The sequence below is a fragment of the Dasypus novemcinctus genome, chromosome 9, assembly GCF_030445035.2.
Source record: "Dasypus novemcinctus isolate mDasNov1 chromosome 9, mDasNov1.1.hap2, whole genome shotgun sequence".
In the NCBI taxonomy this organism is placed as follows: Eukaryota; Metazoa; Chordata; class Mammalia; order Cingulata; family Dasypodidae; genus Dasypus; species Dasypus novemcinctus.
Genome location: NC_080681.1, coordinates 31,311,208 through 31,330,050, shown reverse-complemented (window position 1 = coordinate 31,330,050; position 18,843 = coordinate 31,311,208). Strand labels below are relative to the sequence as shown.

Here is an 18,843-nt window from a genome sequence, read left to right as displayed (position 1 = left end):
TAGGAATCCACTGTGCATGGTCATCTTAAAGGAGCAAGAAATACGAGCTAGACCCACTCCCTGCAAAGAGCTCAATCTAGTTTACACTTTTAGTAAACTCCAGAGATTCAGTTCTACTTATATCTATTCCTAGCATTTATATTACTAATATATTGCCCTTTCTTCTAATTTTCTCTCATGACAATAACCCAATCTTCCTTTCTCCTCTCCAGTCTTCATCCTTAACTCAAACCAATGCCCACAGGGAGGGTGGGAAATCTCTTCACTTAAGTAGATTGTACTGTTTTCTCCCTTGCCTGTAAGGAGATGATACATCCCTGTCCATTCCCATGTGACTTGTGGTGCCTCCCTGTAAGCAGGAGGTTATGGTCAGGCTTGGTAACGTGACTTGCCTGGGCTGATGGCATGTGAGTGCAGTGACAGTGAGCCAGTATGGAGCAGAAGTTTCAAGAGGAATTTAAAGCTTAAAGTGACTGCTTATTTCTACCAGCGTTTTGCTTTTCCTTCTGCCGTGATACGATTTGGGGCATCTTCTTCAGCCTGGGTCCTAGAAAAAGACACTGAAGAGGCGTATCTAACCCATAGCCACAGAAATGTAAAGTGAAAAATAAAGATACGTTGTTATAAGCCACAGAGATTTTTGGGAGTCATTTGTTAGTGTAGGAGAGCTGAGTAGTACAAAGGCCAAATCATAAGTAATAAATGGAGATAAAATAAATACAATAGTCAAAATTCCCAGTCACCTTTATTTATATAAAAGTATATTAAATAAATAATCTCAATATATACAAACATAACAATAGTACCTATATAAATAGAAAATCCCCATACACAAAACCTTCAAAAAATAATATAATATATACAATGCTGTTAATAGAAGCTTTAAGTACCTTAAATCATAAACTCTATGCAGTTTGTTTGTATAGCAGTCTTATAAAAATATAGGTAGCTGTCAAGTGTTTAACCAACAGCATTTAAGTCAAAGTGCTAAACTGTGATACATTTTAGGAAAGTCTTTTGCATTTAACACATTCACATAAAAGTTTGTCAGTTGCTTTAAACCTTAAAAAAAAGGAACCTAAATACCACAGGATGAAAGGGCAGACATAGGTCAGAAAAATCCATTCAAATTTCCATTTTACTTTCCTGCATGGCTTGATATCAGCTTCTCCAAATCCATCTAGGGTTTTTTTTTTCATTTCTTTTTGCTTGGATAACTTAGTTTCACCTTGAGTGCAGAATATACAATCTAAAGCATGATATGTGCAAAAGGTACCATAGTGTCAAAATAGAAATTTAAATAAACTTAGAATTGGTTGTACCGTTCATCACATTCCAAAGTGACTGTCAAAATCAGAATGTTCATTGTGATTACAGTTCAGATAAGGAGCATTCGTTGAACCCAAACTGTCTTCATGCTCCAAGTACTCATTTGTGTTTCCATCTATTCCATTATCTTAAAGTTCTTGGTCACAGTGCAACATAAAATTCGCAGCAGTTGGCAGCTCCAACAGAGCTTCCTTTATGCAACATTAAGCGGGGAGTTCTCCTTCCCACTCTGCCCCTCTCTTGTCTTCCTGCACTTGTACAGAGATATCGACAGGATGATGATGAAGACGATGACCACAAACACTATTGCTCCAATGATGAAGAACAATTCTGAAACATAAACGATTACAAGTCAATTTAGGGGGAGTGTTCTGATCTTAACAGTGGGCAGAACGGCGGGCTCAACCCCACATGTCACCATCCTGCTTTGGCTCAGTTAAAAATCTCATTCTGCCACTCTTTCTACCACACCTGGGTTAGGAAGGAGTTTGGTAAACCCTAGGTGCTTTAGGGCAATCAACCATGGCTAAAAGCATTTAATGGGACATTTAATAAAATGAATAATGCTCACACTCTAGAAAAGAGTCACATGTCTAGAAGCAATAACAGCAGTTGGAAACAAGTGGCTAAAAGTGATGTTGAGTTTGGTGGCCAAGATCATAGAAGAAGATGAATTACAGGTGCAGAGAGGAAGAATCCAAGTGCTACCAGGTGAAGAAGAGAGGATAACAGCGGTGGCATTTGAAATGGCTCTGGAATGGCCACTTCTGTAGGAAGAGAAGAGGCAGGGCAAGCAAAGGCCCACATGTGCACAAAGGCGGAGAAGTAGGAGAATTAGAACTGAGCTGAGGCAGACTAATCTGAGGGTTGATGGTAGGATGGCACCAAGGAGTGCAGGACCAGAGGTAAGGGTAGCCCTCTCTCCTGTGGAAGGCAAAAGGAGAGAATAATTTATTTAAAAGCAGTTTTGTTTTTGTTTTTTTAATTCTTCAATCTCATTGCAAAGAGTAAAGCTATCATCACTATCCTCTGGCTCCTCTGTTCCCTTAAAGTAGTCAGAACTCCTGCCCTGGAAGCCTGGAGGAGATGCCTCATGCATCGTTCTCAATACCTGCGTCACGTCTAGTTAGGAACCTTCTGACACACAGCGTGGCTGAGAGCCCAGTGTATGTGCACACATGTGCACACGTGTCGGCCATGTGCTCACACATGCACATAGGTATATTTAATATACTCAATCCCTTCTCTGAAGGCATTAAATTTATGTCCTCCATGGGTCATCTCAGATGTCTACTGGGTGCTCTTGTGGCTGGCCCAGAGGCTCCCACCCAGGATCTGAGTTTAAGCATGAAAAAAACATCCTGAGAAATCTGTGATTCGATGCTCAATCCTAAACACATGCTGTGTACCTGGTGCTCAGCAGAGAGCTCAGCACATGGTAGTTACTTGAGAAAACACTTTTGAAAGAAACAACGGAGAACCATTTCTAAATGTCTAAGATTTTAGGAGTATTTTTTTAAAAATCAAGGAGGTTCCTCCGTGAATATTTAGCAAGAGAAGTATCACCCTGGCCCTGAGTGTGGAGCCTCCCAGGTGAATGGCAGGCAGTCCCGCTCACCTCGGAATACACCTTTTCCTTGGCTGGTGCACTCAGTGATGCTTTCTGGACTCTTCTGGTTTTCTTTTCGGGATGGAATCACTGCCTGAATGCTGAAGCAGTAGTTTTCTCCTTTATCCACGTCAACCAAAAACTCATTAGTGTCTGTCTTGGCTGTTTTCTGTTAAAAGGCAAAGAGTTCTTAGTTCATCTAGACTCAGAATGAATTATTTCCCCTTTACTAAGTCACCACAGAAATCAAAGCCTAGAGTCTGGTCAAAGTCTACAAGGACGAGTCTGAAATATATATGATGAGAAGTGTCTCCATTAATCAGTTCTCCCAGTAACTCTAAGGATGATTTTGTCAAAACTGAACACACCCAATGCAGGCACATATGACCCCATTTAGCTCTTTAGAAGATATTCTCAATAAAATAATAATAATAACGTAGTGGTATTAATCGTCGAGTGGAAGACAAGCTTTTTCTCCGAGATCCTCAGTAGAGGCAGGAATCAAGGAGCGCGAGAGCTGATGGGAACTACAGCAATGGTCTGGTCCAGCCCCTTGGCTGAGGACCTGCATCTGCAGGGGCTCTGCCCAAAGTCACAGGGCTGGCCGTTGTCCCAGGCAGCACCAGGACCTGCCACCGGACTCCCCGCCCAGCGGGTGCCCCTCTCACCCTGCCACACCGCCCTCTCAACCAGCCCCCAGTCTGTTATTTTTGAACTGGGGAATTGTGGGAGTAAAACCAAAGACCCACCAATGAACAGATGTCATAAATATGAATAAAGAATTCTCACCTTTCCTGAACTTGAAGCTTTCCAATAATAAAGTGTATAACTTAAATCCTCGCCAAAAACATCCCGGAGGTGTAGGAATGTGCCATTCCTTCTGACTAAGGTACGTGCATCTTGTACAGTCACATTCAGTTTTGTCCCAACTTGTTCAAAACTCTGAACTGCTGGCTGCCCGAGATTTGCTGAAACACAGACAAATGAACTTTGGTGGAACCAAAGAATGCTGTACAAAGTAAAATCCCATGTAGTTATCACAAGTCAGTCACCTTTCATGAAAGACCTCCACAGGAGCTCAGCGTCCTGTCAGCAGGAGGCTTTAGCAGCACCAGAGTGAAATCTTGAGACTTTTTGCGGCAACACCGTCCAAAAGGAATACAGTGGGAGCCATGGATGTAATTTTAAATGTCTTAGTAGCCACATCAGGAGTAAAAAGAAACAGGTGAAGGTAATTTGAATAAAATACTTGAACCAAATATACCCAAAGTATTTTCATTTTAATACGTAACCAAAATAAAAACTCCTTGAGATATTTCACATTTTTCAAAATCCAGTCTTTTATACTTATAGCATTAGCTTTATTTCTCATGTTCAATAGGCACATGTGGTTAGTGGCTACTGAATGGCATTGTTCTATAAGAGTCCATGTTTTAGGCCCAATAAATTAAGGGCTGTGGGAACACCCAGGAATGTCCTTGGTACCTTAAGGAACCACTCTCCTTTAAACATTGGGTCTCTGCAATAGCTCAGTTTTGTCAAGGGTTTTCATTGAAAGACAGTAAAATAAATCCCATTCAACACCAATTATGTGCAAGCCGTGTGTGTGTGCACGTGGTGGGTACACAGTGTGTGGCATGTGTATATGCATGGGTGTGTGTGTGCATGCAATCTTTTCTACTTTGCACAATTCTATTTATATGTTCCCTCTTTCACAAAGGATTTGAAGTGGCTTACACGAAACTCAAAAGCCATAAAAGGAAATCATGAGGATGTCACAGCAGCTGGAGGAAAAATGAGTATCAGTGATCCTGCAGAGTCAGTGGAGGTGGCTGCTGATGGCTCTCTAGCCGAGGGCCACCAGAAACACACAAAGGCATTCACGGAGCGAGAAGAGATGGTCTTCCCAGTGCGGTGTAGCTTCCCGGGGGGTAAGGCTGCCCCTATTTCAACCTTTGAAGTGATACTGGAAGGAAGGGTTGCGGGCTGCCCGTTCTCTTCCCCATCCCGACCTCCAGAAGCCCTGCTGCCTCTCACAGGGCAGGCAGAGGGGCAAATATAGAAATGCCAGTAGCAAAACATTCACACTATCCAGCAGGCCTTAAAAGAGAAGCTGATTTTACTCTTCTCAATTGCCGTGCGTGTTTATCTACAACACCTACTTCAGAACCACAGACACGCCGACACAATTTTTTAATTGCCCACTTGTCAGGAATCCTCTGCATTCCCCTATTAGATAGTAAAGTCAGCTTACTGGGGCAAAAGTTGGGGAAGAGAGCATTCCACATTTTCAAAACCACCATGAGGGAGGCAGGCTGGGAGCTGGGCAAGCACTAGGCACATCATGGGATTCCAGCCATGGTCAACTGATTTGAAGAAGGTCAGCAACCCCAATTATGGGATTAGAGGGAGACTATGTGGACTCCTGCATGCATGACTGTGCAACACCTTAAACTGGGTCTTCTGGTCTGATGATGGGACAGAAAATTTAGAATATATGATACATATAATCTATATATATATGGCAAAGCTGGAACCCCAGGTTTCGTGATTTCCTACTTCCCACCCATCCTGCTGGTCTGGGAACAGACCAGTGGGGAAAACTACTCGATGACACTGTCATCCACTCTGAAGTTCATGTTTAGGTACCTCCTACCATATCCGGGATAAGCACTGAGAGCTGTCGCACTCACCAGTTTCTGAGAAAGATGTGTTTATGCGCAAATATTTTTTATCTAGTGATCCTTCAGGGTGACAAGAATGAAAGGTTATTAGAAACCAGGCCGTTTCTCTTCCTACTTACTCTCTACGTAAGGCATGAACTCCGGGGCGTTCGTTCGGCCAGGTTCCACTGTAGAATTAGTGGGCTTGCCATTCTCTGCTGGGTAGGAGAGAACCCGTGCCATGTACGTCTGCTTCACATTCTTCACAATCACGTCGGTGAGATCACACTCTGTGTCTGTCGTGTAGAAGCACTTGTTTATCCAATCTCCTTGTCCATGGCTAAAGAAAGAAAGAACGAGGAATGGAACATGATGGTTTGCATCCGAAAACAGTGCCGGCTTCCTGGCTGTGGTGTCCTGTGTTACCAGTGAGAGCAGCCACGGTTAATCCCGATGAGCTGTGGTGTCCTGAGCCCTTCAGTCGCACCCTTGCGTCCTCCCAGCAACCGGGGTGTGTGTCTGTGTGCATGTGTGTGATTACCGCTGTTTTACAGCTACGGCGATGGGGACAAAGTGAGCTTAGGTGACTTTCTCAAAGTCACACAGCTCAACTGTGACCCAGGCAGTGGTTTAACTCCTGAGTCCACGCTCATAAGCATTCTATGATAACGCCTTTCTTACCATGTCCTTGGCTTGTCAGGGTACATGGGAGAAAGAACAATTTTCCATCAAGACCCAGCTGCTTATTATGTCTTCTTATATCATCATGCAATAGATCACATCCTATGATATTCTGTTTGTTACAGCGTCATTATTTGTGTGGTTATTAATTATGTACATGCCAGGTACTGTCCTGGACACCAGTTTCACAGGTAACTTTGATATAGTCTTTTCAAGAAGGTATTGGATCTTTTTTATTGAAATTCAGAGATGCTAAGTAACTTGTACAAGGTCACACAGCTAGTGAGTGACTGAGCTGGGTCTGTCCACCTCATGACACAACATGCCTCCCTCACTTCTCTAAGACATGAATGTGTCTTGTCAATGATTACAGAATAACCATGCAGGTAGTATCTAACAAAGTCAGTGAGTCTGGCAGGCTGAAAGACTACTCTTTCTTTGTCCTTATTTTTTAAGACATCAATAAAGAGATAACGATTTAAATGACTTTGTACTAAAACGGAAATTCTTCTAAAGGACCAAAACAATTCGTAGATAAGTATCACTGCAATCTGATCCACACTTCTGTGCCCTAGAAAGGGACCGTTACATGGCTCTTCCCTTCAGCATCAGCCACCGACACAGCTCTACCCTTAATTCAAGGTCAGGCTCCCACCCCACTTTCCCCGGGGATCTCCCAGATCTCCCTGCTCCATTTAACCTTTCCCTTCCCAGTTCCCCAGCACCTGTGCCCCATGAAAGCCCTAACGTGAATATGCTCTGCTTTGTCCCAGTGATCCATGTACTTGCTTTAGGACTTTGCACACATAACCAGGCCTGGCTAAGTATTAGATGATTTGCGGTCCAGGCTGAATTCATGCATTAGCAGGGGAGAAATGAGACACCATGCAGACTTAACTGTCTAAATTCATGCATAAGAGCCATAAAGATGTTTTTGGGGTTTTTTTTTTTGTTTTTTTTAAACTGCAATAAATTAGGCTAGAAGGATTTGGGCACATATATTCTCTACCCTAAAATTCACACACTAAGATACAGAAATATTTTGGTCATTCTGGAATGACAAAAAAGCAGGTGTTTTTGGTTTTCATTTTTTAAATTATATGCCTTCCATTTCATAAAGGGAATGAGTACATGAGGATTTCTCTCCATCGCATAAGTAGCTCACATAACAGGAGAAAGACTGCTTGGCTCGGGGCTACATTCCATCTGAGAGATATGGTATTTTGTTCCTCCCAAGTCACAAGCAGGAATCACATACTCCATGGCAAAATTTAGCACAAGGATTTGGAAATGAAAGAAATGTCCTGCCTGAATTACTAAACAGCTACAACAGAATACAGACTGTCACAGATTTAGGAGCAGGTTGTTTTCTAGAAGCTTTGTAAATTCGGTTTTGGAATTCAGAAAAGTCCCATGGAATTAATGTTATCAGGGATGGTTTGGTGCTCAGGCTTGAGCCAATAACACCTCCAATCACATTTAAAACTGTGTCCAAAGCGGGGGAAACGCAGTTCCAACTAGGGGCTTCGGGCACAGCAGTAGCATCCTGTGGCTGGGGACAGCCTTCCTTCTAGAGGGGGATGGATATTAAGATGCTTCCTCTAGGGTCAGAAAACAGAGAAGAAAGCCTTCCCCCCTCCTCCTCCCTGGTTCTGGGGTCTCACTGTCAGACTGCAGCAGACCCACCCTGAGAAGGGGGAGGTGGAATGGGGTCCTGGGGAGATTTTGGTTCCAGACACGGCTCTGCACTCATCCTCGGTGCAGTGGTGAGCAAATCCCTCACGGTCCCAAGGCAACGGGTTCTTCTCTATAAAATGACTGTTAGAGTTCCTTTAAACCAAGGAACCCTGTTTAACTGTGCAGAGGGCAGGGGAAGAGTGCGGGTCTCGGGTCTCTGTGGGGTGTGACCGAATCGTGCACAGGGGCGAGGGCAGAGGGAGATTGCCACTGCAGCTCTGTGCGCTTGTGACAGTAGATCAGGGGCAATGCCCACTTAAGTGACAGCAGCTTTACTGAGTCCAGCTTAGGGTTGACAAAGGCTGACTTTTAAAAAATCAGGTAAATCTTAAATATATCTCCACACGTTCACCAAATGTAACTTTGAATATACTTAGGAAGTGAGCATATGCCCTAAAACCTTTTCACTTCATTTGTTCTGCAGTATCCAGAAGGAAAATGCTTACTAAGGGAAATTTCAGCTTTGTATTAAAAGAATTAATTACAGATTCTCAATCAGTGGAATGTGAACAGACAAGTTTGACCATAATCATAACCATTACCTTGGGTTATGTAACTACTCTGTCTATTGATCGATATATCCATGCATGCACACACACAAATTCTCTTCCCTGCTGGTTTGGCAATAGTTGCCATGAAGTTTATTTTGAAAAACCTGACCATCCACCTGAAAGGATCCACCTTACACTTAGGAGCTGTATTCCTAATGCTAAAAAAAATACTTGACATGAGTTCAAACAAAAGAAAATATCAAATAACCGTTTCATTTTAGATGACGATCGGTTTGTGCCTTTAAACAATTCGCGTCAAAATAATCTCCAAGGCAGCAGTTCTCTACTCAAGAAGATACCTACTGAGCCTCCTAGAACTTTTCAGAAACCAAGAACTTGCCAAGAATATGGTGAGAAGACAGGCGGCCCACCTCTGACATTTAGAGTGGATATGCTGAATGACGGGCTCCTGGGGAGAGCTGCCCATCAGCGATGGGCAGAGGGGCCTTGACCGCTGAGGTGCAAACAGAAGAGCATTTCTGAGAGGCACAGTGAGTCACTACTTTGGCTTCCTCAGAGATCATGTAAGCAACTGCATTTTGATTCTCAGCATTCAAATATTAATGAATCAAACACTGCTTAAGGGCAAGGTATACATCCAAATTCCTCCCCACCTCTTCCCTAACGGTTAGACATGGCTCACAGTCTAGACAGTGAACCTAGGAAAAACACATCTCTTCTTAGATGACATTAGTTATCTCTGATCTAAAAACCCAGGCATTGGTGTCTCCAGAGCCTGCTCAAAAAGGTTTACTTCTCCATAGCCTTATACTCCACTTATGAGTTTTCCAACCATTCCCCAAAACAATGAAAGCTTTTGATCAGTTTAAGGTCCAGAAATGTCATAGTCTTGATAGGTTATTGCCCTGACCAGGAAATGACATGAATGCCCTCTTCTTTATCATCTGTTAAATAATCTAATTCATTTATCAGCTTTAAAGAGAGTTGTATTCAGCACAGAGAAGTGGAAACATCAAAACCTTTTTTCTTTTTTGTACCTAACTTACCTTATCTGAACAACGTAGAGATGATTGACAGGTTTGGGTTTCCACTCTAAAATTGTCTTGAAATTCGTTGATTTCCACGTTAAATCATATGCTGCCACTATATCTGTAGTGCCTTTAAAAATAGAGAAACAGCTATTGTTGCGTGCACTTCCCAGCCCTGTAATTACATCACATTGATGGTATAAAACACTCCCACCACCACCATACAGCTCAGATTTACTATTTTTCAGCCACAAAAACTTCACGACTTAATTATCAAGAAAAGAACCTTCAAAATTTTTTTCCAGACCCAGAATTACCTCACGGTGAGACCTACCCTGTAACCCTTGGAAAGAGGGAAGGATCTTGACTCCCCTGTTCAAAATTATTTCTGGGGAAAACCCTGGTATAAGCTGGCCTGGAAGCACAGTCCAGAAATCAAGGTTCCAGGGTGTGCATGATCTGACTGGGATATTGCACGACTCTAAGGTGAAAATCTCCAGGAAGACCGGCCCCTTTGGGTAAGGGTTTTCAGTCAGTTAGAGAAAGGGGCAAATTTTACGTGTGCAAGAAAAGAGTTGGAATTGCACAATATGAAATAGTCAAAGAGTGACTTTTCCTCATTTTGTCTAAATTATCTCTGTAACTTCCACGGAGACCGAGATGGATGGCCTGTCCCCGCCATCGAAGTATTTGATTGGGATGCTTTATGATGAAGGGCAGCTTTGCAAGGATTCGGCAGGTCCCGTTTCTGCCCAGCCCCACACACCCGGGCCTGCTCCATTCTCAGCAACAATTTGGAGCAGGATTGCCACTATCCCAATCTACCACGAACACGACTAAGACAAGACCGCTCTTTATTCCAGGAAAGGTGCACAGGTAATAAAAGATACCTTCGCCACCACTGGCGCATTCCGTGCAGTTGCGGGGCCACGTCCCACCGCTTTCAAGGTCGCACCTCACGGAAAAGCTCTTTCCCCAAACTTAAGTCTGGAGCCCAGCATCCACTTATATAATACTACAACAGACTCCCGCGGTGAAAATCTCCAGTACAAAGAAAGGCGCTGCGGAGTCCTGCGCACGAGCTACCGCGACGCCCCCACGCCACGCCGCCTTCGCCGGCCCGGGGGCCCCGTGGTTCATTCGAAATGTGCCGGGTGAGCGCAGCCGAGCGCGGCGGGAGCGGGAGGCACTCCGGGGCGCCCCGGGGAAGCAGGGCGAGTCCCCTACGCCTTCGGGGAGGGAGTCGGGGGCACTCACCTGCGGCGCCCGCAACCTGGGCGAGGACCCAGCCGAGGAGCAGCCTCCGCGCGAGGGCGGCGTCGGGGCGCGGGTCCCGGGTCCCGGCGGGGGGCGCCATCTCCACGAGCCCACGACAAGGTCTGGTTGAAACCGTTGCTCCCCGGAGTCTGGGAAGGTTGGACTGGAGGCGTCCTCGGGCGAGCGGAGCGAACTGGCTGGGCAGCGGGGAACCCCAAAACTGGAGGAGCCCGTGCCCCGCGCGCTTTAAGGGCTCTCGGGGCAGCCCGCCCCCGCACCCTCCGCAGCCGCGCCTCCCGCCTCCCCGCCCCCAGCCGGGGTCACTCGCCGTCGCCGTGGGCGGCCCCAGGCGAATCCACACCCCTGCCCCGCCCCCTCTTCGTAGAAACTCCGGGACCCTGCAACCGGTGACTCACTGGTGATTCAACCGCACCGAGGAGCGCCAAGGTGCCCCGAGGCTGTCCCCGGCTCCAGGTGCTGCGACCCCGCGGGAGACCTGCGGGGAAAGAAAAAGTGGGGCTCCCTGGAAGAACTCCTCGCGCGGGAAGAAAGGGAGTATTCCTTTTCGTCTGGTGATAAAGTGTTTTTCAGGAACGGTAGGAGGGGCACCATTTACAAAACGTAATAGAAAATACGAACTCTGAGCTCCGTTCGGGCCGCGAAGGGCATTTCCTGGGCGCAGGGCGCGTTGCCCACGAGGGGCTGAGACTCTGGATCTGCAGCCAAATAACGGCCCTTCTCGTCTTCTGCCTGGAGAGGCACCGATATACCTGCTCTTCCTACCTCACAGGACACGTAGCGTTGCACGTTGTGTAAAGGCAGGGCCGAGGCAGGTGTCTGTCTGCCGTGGGTAAGAACTCCCCGCGGCCCGCGGGTCTAAAAGTCAGCGGCAAGGGCGCGGTCCCCGTGGCGCTCGGTTAGCCCAGGCGCAACTCAGCCCAGCTCCGGGAGACCGGGAAAGAGCAGCCCAAGGCTGGCAGTTTGCCTCTGGGAGAATTCCCTGTGACATCTGCAGCTCGGTGGTTCCAGAATGGATTGTTCCCACGTTGAAAAAGACATCGTGGTTTGGAATTAGTTCCACCCATGTCTAGAGAAACCAAAACCGAAATATAAAAGTATAACCAGACTTTTGTGCCGCTCGATTTAAGCTTTGGTTTTTCTCAGTTACTTTCTGGCTTCCTCTTCTGGGCTTTACTGTAATATTTGCAGGCACAAGACGGTTGTTAGCCCTTACGGCAGCATTGTACTCTGTCTTGTCAAAGCACCTCCCACCATTTGTTTATTTTCATTCTGTAGTTGCCTCCGGTACAGGGCTGGAGAGGTTCTTAGGGGCAGAATGCAGTTTATTTTCCCTCCCCCCCCCTTGCATTATTTTCTAGAAATGTCAGCCTTGCCTTTCAGGGCACACAGTCCACCTCACTATAGGACCCCCTGAGCCATCGTGTTAGACTCATTTTAAAACGAATGAAATTTGCAGAAACCTTTCGTTTTTTCCCCTTGCCTCAACTGAAATAGCACATCCAGGTTTAGCCCTTGTGGACCTTCCTTCCCAGAAGTTGAAAGCTGTGCTGGCTTTCTCTTTGAGCTCTCTTCCAGCTCTAAAACCCACAGAGTTAATATTTGCAAAGCTAAACCATACAATCCGTTTTGCACTATCTGGCCGGAGTCATTTTACCTAACGGTTCCGCAGCCCCATCTGGGATGTGAGGCTTTGCTCTCTGGGGTTGAAGGTAGCTATAGAGAAAAGTTACACTTCAGTCCGGTGGGCTGCAAGATCCAGGAAATCATTGCATCAAGGGAGTATGCACTCCACTTGGAGTTCTTGACTGTCCTGAAATCGTACAAGGCTTTAAGCAACATCAAGAGCAGCAATTTGATAAGAGAAGTATGTTTTCCACTAGATTGTAACACAAAAGGTGCCATAAATATTGACAAATTAGATGAATATTTGCCTATCAACTAAAATTTTCAGGTAGGGAAGGGAGGAATTTATTGAAATTTTTAAAAAATGATTTATTTTTTAATTTATTTCTCTCCCCTCCCCACCCCCATTGTCTGCTCTCTGTGTCCATTCTTTGCTGTGTGTTCTTCTGTGTCTGCTTGCATTCATGTCAGTGGCACTGGGAATCCGTGTCTCTCTTTTGTTGCATCATCTTCTGCGTCTGCTCTCAGTGTGTGCAGCACCACTCCTGGGCAGGCTGTGCTTTTTTTCACGTAGGGCAGCTCTCCTTATGAGGCGCACTCCTTGTGTATGGGACTTCCCTACATGGGGGATACCCCTGTGTGGCACGGTACTCCTCGAGCGCATCAGCACTGTGCAAGGGTCAACTCACCACACGGTCAGGAGGCCCTGGGTTTGAACCCTGGACCTCCCATGTGGTAGGCAGAAGCTCTATCAGTTTAGCCAAAATCTGCTTCCCATGCATAGGTTTTTAAACAAATGTGGGATGACATTCTTCAAAATTTGAAAAATAGTAAAATCATTACTATTTTCAAGAGGAGAAGAAAGAAAACTAGACATGGCAAATACTATCTCACAGCAAAGTTTTCCCCTCAGTCCACTGAACCATGAGCAGATGATTTCTAGATCATTGGCTATTTGGAAACATTAAAAGTACACCCTTAAAATTTCACTCTTGATATTTGTTGCATAGGAATAATTTGTTTGAATTATTCACTAACCTTACAAAATATTTTAATCTCCTTCAGGAAAGCTGAGTATTTTGGTTTCCCAGTTGTTAAAACGAATACCAAATAATGGGTTGACTTAAAGAATGGAAATGCATTGGCTCACAGTTTTGAGGCTAGAAGTCCAAAATTGAGGCATCAAGCAAGGCAATGCTTTCTCCCCAAGACTGTGGCATTTTGAAGCTGGTTGCTGGTGATCTTTGGGTCCTTGGCATTTCTGTCACATGGCAAATGCATGTGGCAGTTTCTTTTCCTTTCTCTTCTGGGTTCCACTGACTTCCATCTTCTTGCTTCCTCTTTATTTTCTTTGTCTGAATTTCATCCTGTTTATCAAGGACTCCAGTAATCCAGATTAAAGCCCAAAATTCATCTTAATTCACATTAAAATTAACATTTTAACTAAAAATAACATCTTCAAAGGGTCTTAATTATAATGGGTTCACACCCACAGAAATGGATTAAGATTAAGACCACATTTTCCTGGGGTACATAATTTATTCCCCAGCACTGAACTTTAGCAGGTACCAAAATTTCCTCCTTTATGATACGTCTCGGAGGCTCTGAGTCCACAAAGTTCCTAAGGCATAATCATAGCCACACTGGCCTGACCACCCCTTTCTGATTAGATCTTAGAATGTCAGGAGCTGGAGAGGACCTTATAAACATCATTCTGCAACCCACCTGAATGAAAGAATTTATCTAAATTCACAGTGCAGATCAGGTCTCCCACCCAAGGAGCTTTCTTTCTACTGACTATTTTTTCTTCTACTCCCAATGCATGGAAGTAAGATTGGACTTAAACCCAAGGTTACTGGATAAATGTATTCATCCACAGACACCCAGCAATGTTCTACAGTTGATGTTGACAAGGTTTGCAGTTTTGGGGAACTCACTGTTTTCAGGCAGAAATTTCCTGGTGGTTATTCTTTGAAACATGCTTGCATGGTGCAGGGAGAGGGGTTTGAGTTCCCTTTGCATAACCAGTGATGAAATGTGGTTGATGAGGAATCTGAGAATGATGGGGGCGATGGTTCAGCCTTCCTCTGTACTTTTATAATAGTACTTGGCACCACACTTGCTGCACTCGATTGCCATTGTTCATTTTACTTGTTGGTTTTCCCCACTAGAGGTCCCTGAGTAATAGGGACTGGGTTTTTTTTTTTCTTTAAATATCTCAACCCTTTGGCATGGTAACTAGCACACAGTAGGCTCTGAATCTTTTTGGAAACAGTGAATACTTTATGGAACCGTGCATGCAGCCTAATATTTTCATTGGTGCTCAAGAGATGAAATCTGTTGTTGAAATTTTCCTGTCTAGAGGCCAGGAAGTGAGTGTTCCATAATGCTCAGATTGGTAAGAAAATACAAATCCATTAGGGGTTGAAAAGCATCACTTGATAGCAAGCTCCAGCTGTCTAACCAGTGATTAAATGACCCTTGCTGCCCCCAAACAACCTGATTAGGAGGAAAGTTGTTGACCAGCAGAAAATAATTGTGGAAGTTTGAAAGCTGGTTAGGGCTTTTCTAAAGACTGAATTCTAAGGTGATTTAGAATATACTCAGTCATATCCTGATCCTCCTGATAGCTTCCCTTGCATAGAAAGACTTAATGGCTTTTCAGAATAAATTGCACAATATGTTTATCTCCTTCAGAAAGGGATAGGTTAAGCTTTATGATAGTAGACGATATTGAGACAGATTCATAGAAAGTTATTATGTACAAATGAAATGGTAAAAGGAACAACGAAAGCATTTTACCAAAATTCAGACAAAAGGCAAAGTAGGGAAAAAGCCAAGGGGAATTAGGAGTTAGTGGGAACACAGAGTTCTGGAAAAAAAAAAATGTGACTCAGGAGAACCTAAGAAACATCTGGCAGGGTGAAGTTAGTCATGGAAAAATAGGCAGTCATGAGTATGCATTTTGTGAAAATAATTATATACTAATCCAGTGGTTTGCATTTCGACCAAAACTAACGAGTTGAAGGGATACGATGAAATCTGTTAACCTGGCCATTCAAAAAATGCTTCTTTTAGCTCTCTAGAATAGCTTACAGGAGGCTTTCTGAAGTAAGTTATCATACAGCACCAGTATTCTGGAAAAAAATATAATTTTGGCAAAAGAGCTTCCAGTTCAAACTTGGATATAATTAGTATTTTCAGCAATTAGCTAACTATCTTTATAAACCTGAGATGTATCAAACTATTAATACCAGCCAACTTTCATTCTGGAGAACAGTAAACACCATTTTGTTCTCTACATACAATGGCAACAAAATAGATGAATCATAAATGTAAATTGTGAATATTGTGTTAGTAACAAGTCATTTAAAATGAAAGCCTTTAACCTATATTCTTATTACCATAACACTTATATGATTTAAATTTTTCATATGGATTTATTTCATGTAAGTGCCCCTTGGTTCCCAATTTCTATAATTTTTTTTTTTAGAGATTTATTTTATTTATTTCTCTCCCCTTCCCCCCTGTTGTCTGCTCTCTGTGTCTATTCGCTTGTGTGTTCTGTGTCCACTTGCATTATCTGGCGGCACTGGGAAACTTCGTCTCTTTTATGTTGCATCATCTTGCTGTGTCACCTCTCTGTGTGTGTGGCGCCACTCCTGGGCAGGCTGCACTTTTTTCACGCAGGGCGGCTCTCCTTATGGGACACACTCCTTGTGCATGGGGCACCCCTGTGCAGGAGTGCCCCCGCCTGGCACGGCACTCCTTGCATGCACAGCACTGCACATGGGCCAGCTCCACATGGGTCAAGGAGGCTCTGGGGATCGAACCCTGGACCCTCCATATGGCAGACGAACGCTCTATCAGTTGAGCCACGTATGCTCCCCTATCTGTAATATTTTATACCTGACATATCCACTAAATTTGATGGACAGAAATCCCTTCTTTCAACAAATACTTGAATGTAACCTGGCCAGGTTCTCTGCTAGGCTTTGGATGTACAGGGTAAAACAAAAGGAGTCTCTTTCCTATTAAATGTATCATCATTCTTATTTACTGATGTAAGTTTGAATGATTTTGGGCAGCATCTTGGATTGGATATGGAACAGTCTTAACAATGTTATTGATAAATAAATTTTGGTTAATGGAAATTTTAAAATTACCTAAGATTTAGGCATGTCATGGTTGGCCACCAAAAAGGTACCTTCAACTCAGAAAATTACCTAAGGATTTGAAGTGCATGTACTTTATCTATTTGAATGTATTTGATAAACTCTCAAATTTTTGCATATAGAAATATAAAATAAAGCCCCAAATGAAAAGATAACTCAATAAAAGAGCAAATCTAACTAACAGAAAGGTATGAGATTCCTCAGGGGAAGAACAACAAAAGAAATTAGTATAATAATTAAAAATTATTATTTTTAAATAACTAAATTAGTTTCAAAGCATGTGCACAGGTTTCATTCTTACTTATTCATTTGTTGATTAATTTAGATATTCATTTGTTGAAAAATATAGATATATAATACATATTATAAAATAGCCTGTTTGCAGATGCTCCAGGTTTTGAACGGGTAGCCCGTCCATCACTTGCTTCCTTTGATGGATGGTGCTTCCTCATATTACATCAATTCCTCTTTCAAGGGCAGAGCACTCAGGCCAGGAAGTAATTTCTCAGCAAAAAGAGTTATTTCAACACTGGAAACTTGTTTGACTAGTTATAATTGCCACCCTATACCACTACCCTTTAAATTACTATTTTGTAGCAACTCATGATGCTAAATCAACTCTAAACAAACCATAAAATAACTCATATTCTTTCTCATAAGAGGGATAATAGGAATTATACCATGGAGGATGCTTGTGGTACCATGACAAGGATCAGCCTTTCAGAATTTGGTAAACTTTACAGACAGCTACTAAAATGGCCAGATTGAAAGGGTTGATCTTAAGCCTCAACCTTAATTTTAAGGATAGTATTTGTTTTTATCTCCTATTATTTATGGATTGGTTAACCAAGGTCCTGCCTTACACAGGTTAATAGATATTTATTGAGGGCTTACTATGTGTGATGCAGTGTGCCAGGAGCTATTTTAAGAGTCCCTTTTCTGAAATAGCTTGCAAGCTGGTCAGGCAAATGAGACAAATATGTGAACTCCTAGAAGAAGAAGGCAGTATAAGTGAAGTGGAACCTGTGGCTAGAGATAGAGAACTCCGTGCCATCAGGGACTGCCTTATCTTTAGCAATGCCCCCGGCTTCTTGCACACCTCCTGGCACATAGTAGGTCCTCCATATATATAAGGCTTTCTTGGAAAGATATAATAGGTGTTTGGGACCTCCAGGGAGACAGTTCACTTCTCATTGGGGTGATGAAAGAAGATTCCCTGGGAAGAGCAGTGTTTGAGTAGGACCATAGACAAATGGCCAGGAGTGGGAAGGAAGGTGAGCCAAGAGCTGGGTGAGCAGAGGGGAAGGTGCTTAATGGGTTTAGAGAGCAGGGGTCTTATAGAAAAGAAGTATGGGCTAAGGCTAGAAAGGTAGCTCTTGGGCAGCTGTGCATGCTCTGCTGAGGAGTCTGGACTTGATTCAGCAGATGGTACCTTGAGGAGTTTCCTCTTTTGGTTATGGGATATCAGAAGAATTGAGCCAGGAAGCTAAGTCCCTAAATCCACATGATGTCTGAGGAATAGGAAGGAAGGTACATCTGCTCTTTGTCCCATCTCTCAATTCAACTGCCCTCCATTTTATTTTGTAGGTGGACCCTATGAGATGTTGGTAGAATTTTACATTTTAAAGGTGGGTTCATTGAGGCATGGAGAGGTTAAGTAATTTGCCCACGTTTGCATAGCTGGGAAGTGGCAGAGCTGGGATTTGAACCCAGACAGTGGAGCTCAGAGTGCATTCCCATGACCAGCCACAGTGTACTGGCTGTCCCTCCTGATGGCACAAGACACGTACATTACCTATGGATGCTCAGTATAAACCTCTGCACAGATTCAAATCTCCTTTTTTCTTTTTCCACAGTGTTCCCTACCCTGGGAAGCTGGTGTTTCTGCCTTTGAAATAAAGGGAATTTCCAAAACAAAGCCAAGCCAATGCCTGGTTGTGATCAAGAATAAAGGACTCTTTCTTTTGCTTTGTTTCCAATTACTTTAGTCCTTAAAGTTTTTCCACATCTAGGTCTTTTATTTTTTCCTCTCCAGAAGCTAAAAAAAGAAAAGAAAAAAAAAAAAAAAAGAGCCTAGACCTGAAAATGGCTTCTTTGCCCTAACAACATAAAATAAATGTTCCTCAGCATTTTCTGTTATTCATTGAGAAATAGGGGTCATGATTGCAATGAATAAACTAGAGTTTGGGTTAGGAGGGACTTTCTGAC

General features: G+C 43.6%; 1 protein-coding gene and 1 long non-coding RNA gene across 2 annotated transcripts; one reads left to right on the top strand and one right to left on the bottom strand.

Annotated features, from left to right (window-relative positions):
• Positions 1-726: 726 nt before the first annotated feature.
• Positions 727-11,080, bottom strand: F3 (coagulation factor III, tissue factor). Its single transcript, XM_004451000.4, has 6 exons — positions 10,817-11,080; positions 9,578-9,689; positions 5,742-5,941; positions 3,728-3,906; positions 2,948-3,107; positions 727-1,659 (listed from the first exon to the last, which is right to left on the bottom strand). Exons 1-6 carry the CDS (start codon positions 10,914-10,916, stop codon positions 1,523-1,525), a joined length of 888 nt encoding a protein of 295 aa, XP_004451057.1. The 5' UTR covers positions 10,917-11,080; the 3' UTR covers positions 727-1,522.
• LOC111762468 (uncharacterized) lies at positions 11,037-18,601 on the top strand. Its single transcript, XR_002795573.3, has 2 exons — positions 11,037-11,666; positions 18,492-18,601. It is a non-coding gene; the product is annotated as an uncharacterized lncRNA (long non-coding RNA).
• The last annotated feature ends 242 nt before the right edge of the window (positions 18,602-18,843 follow it).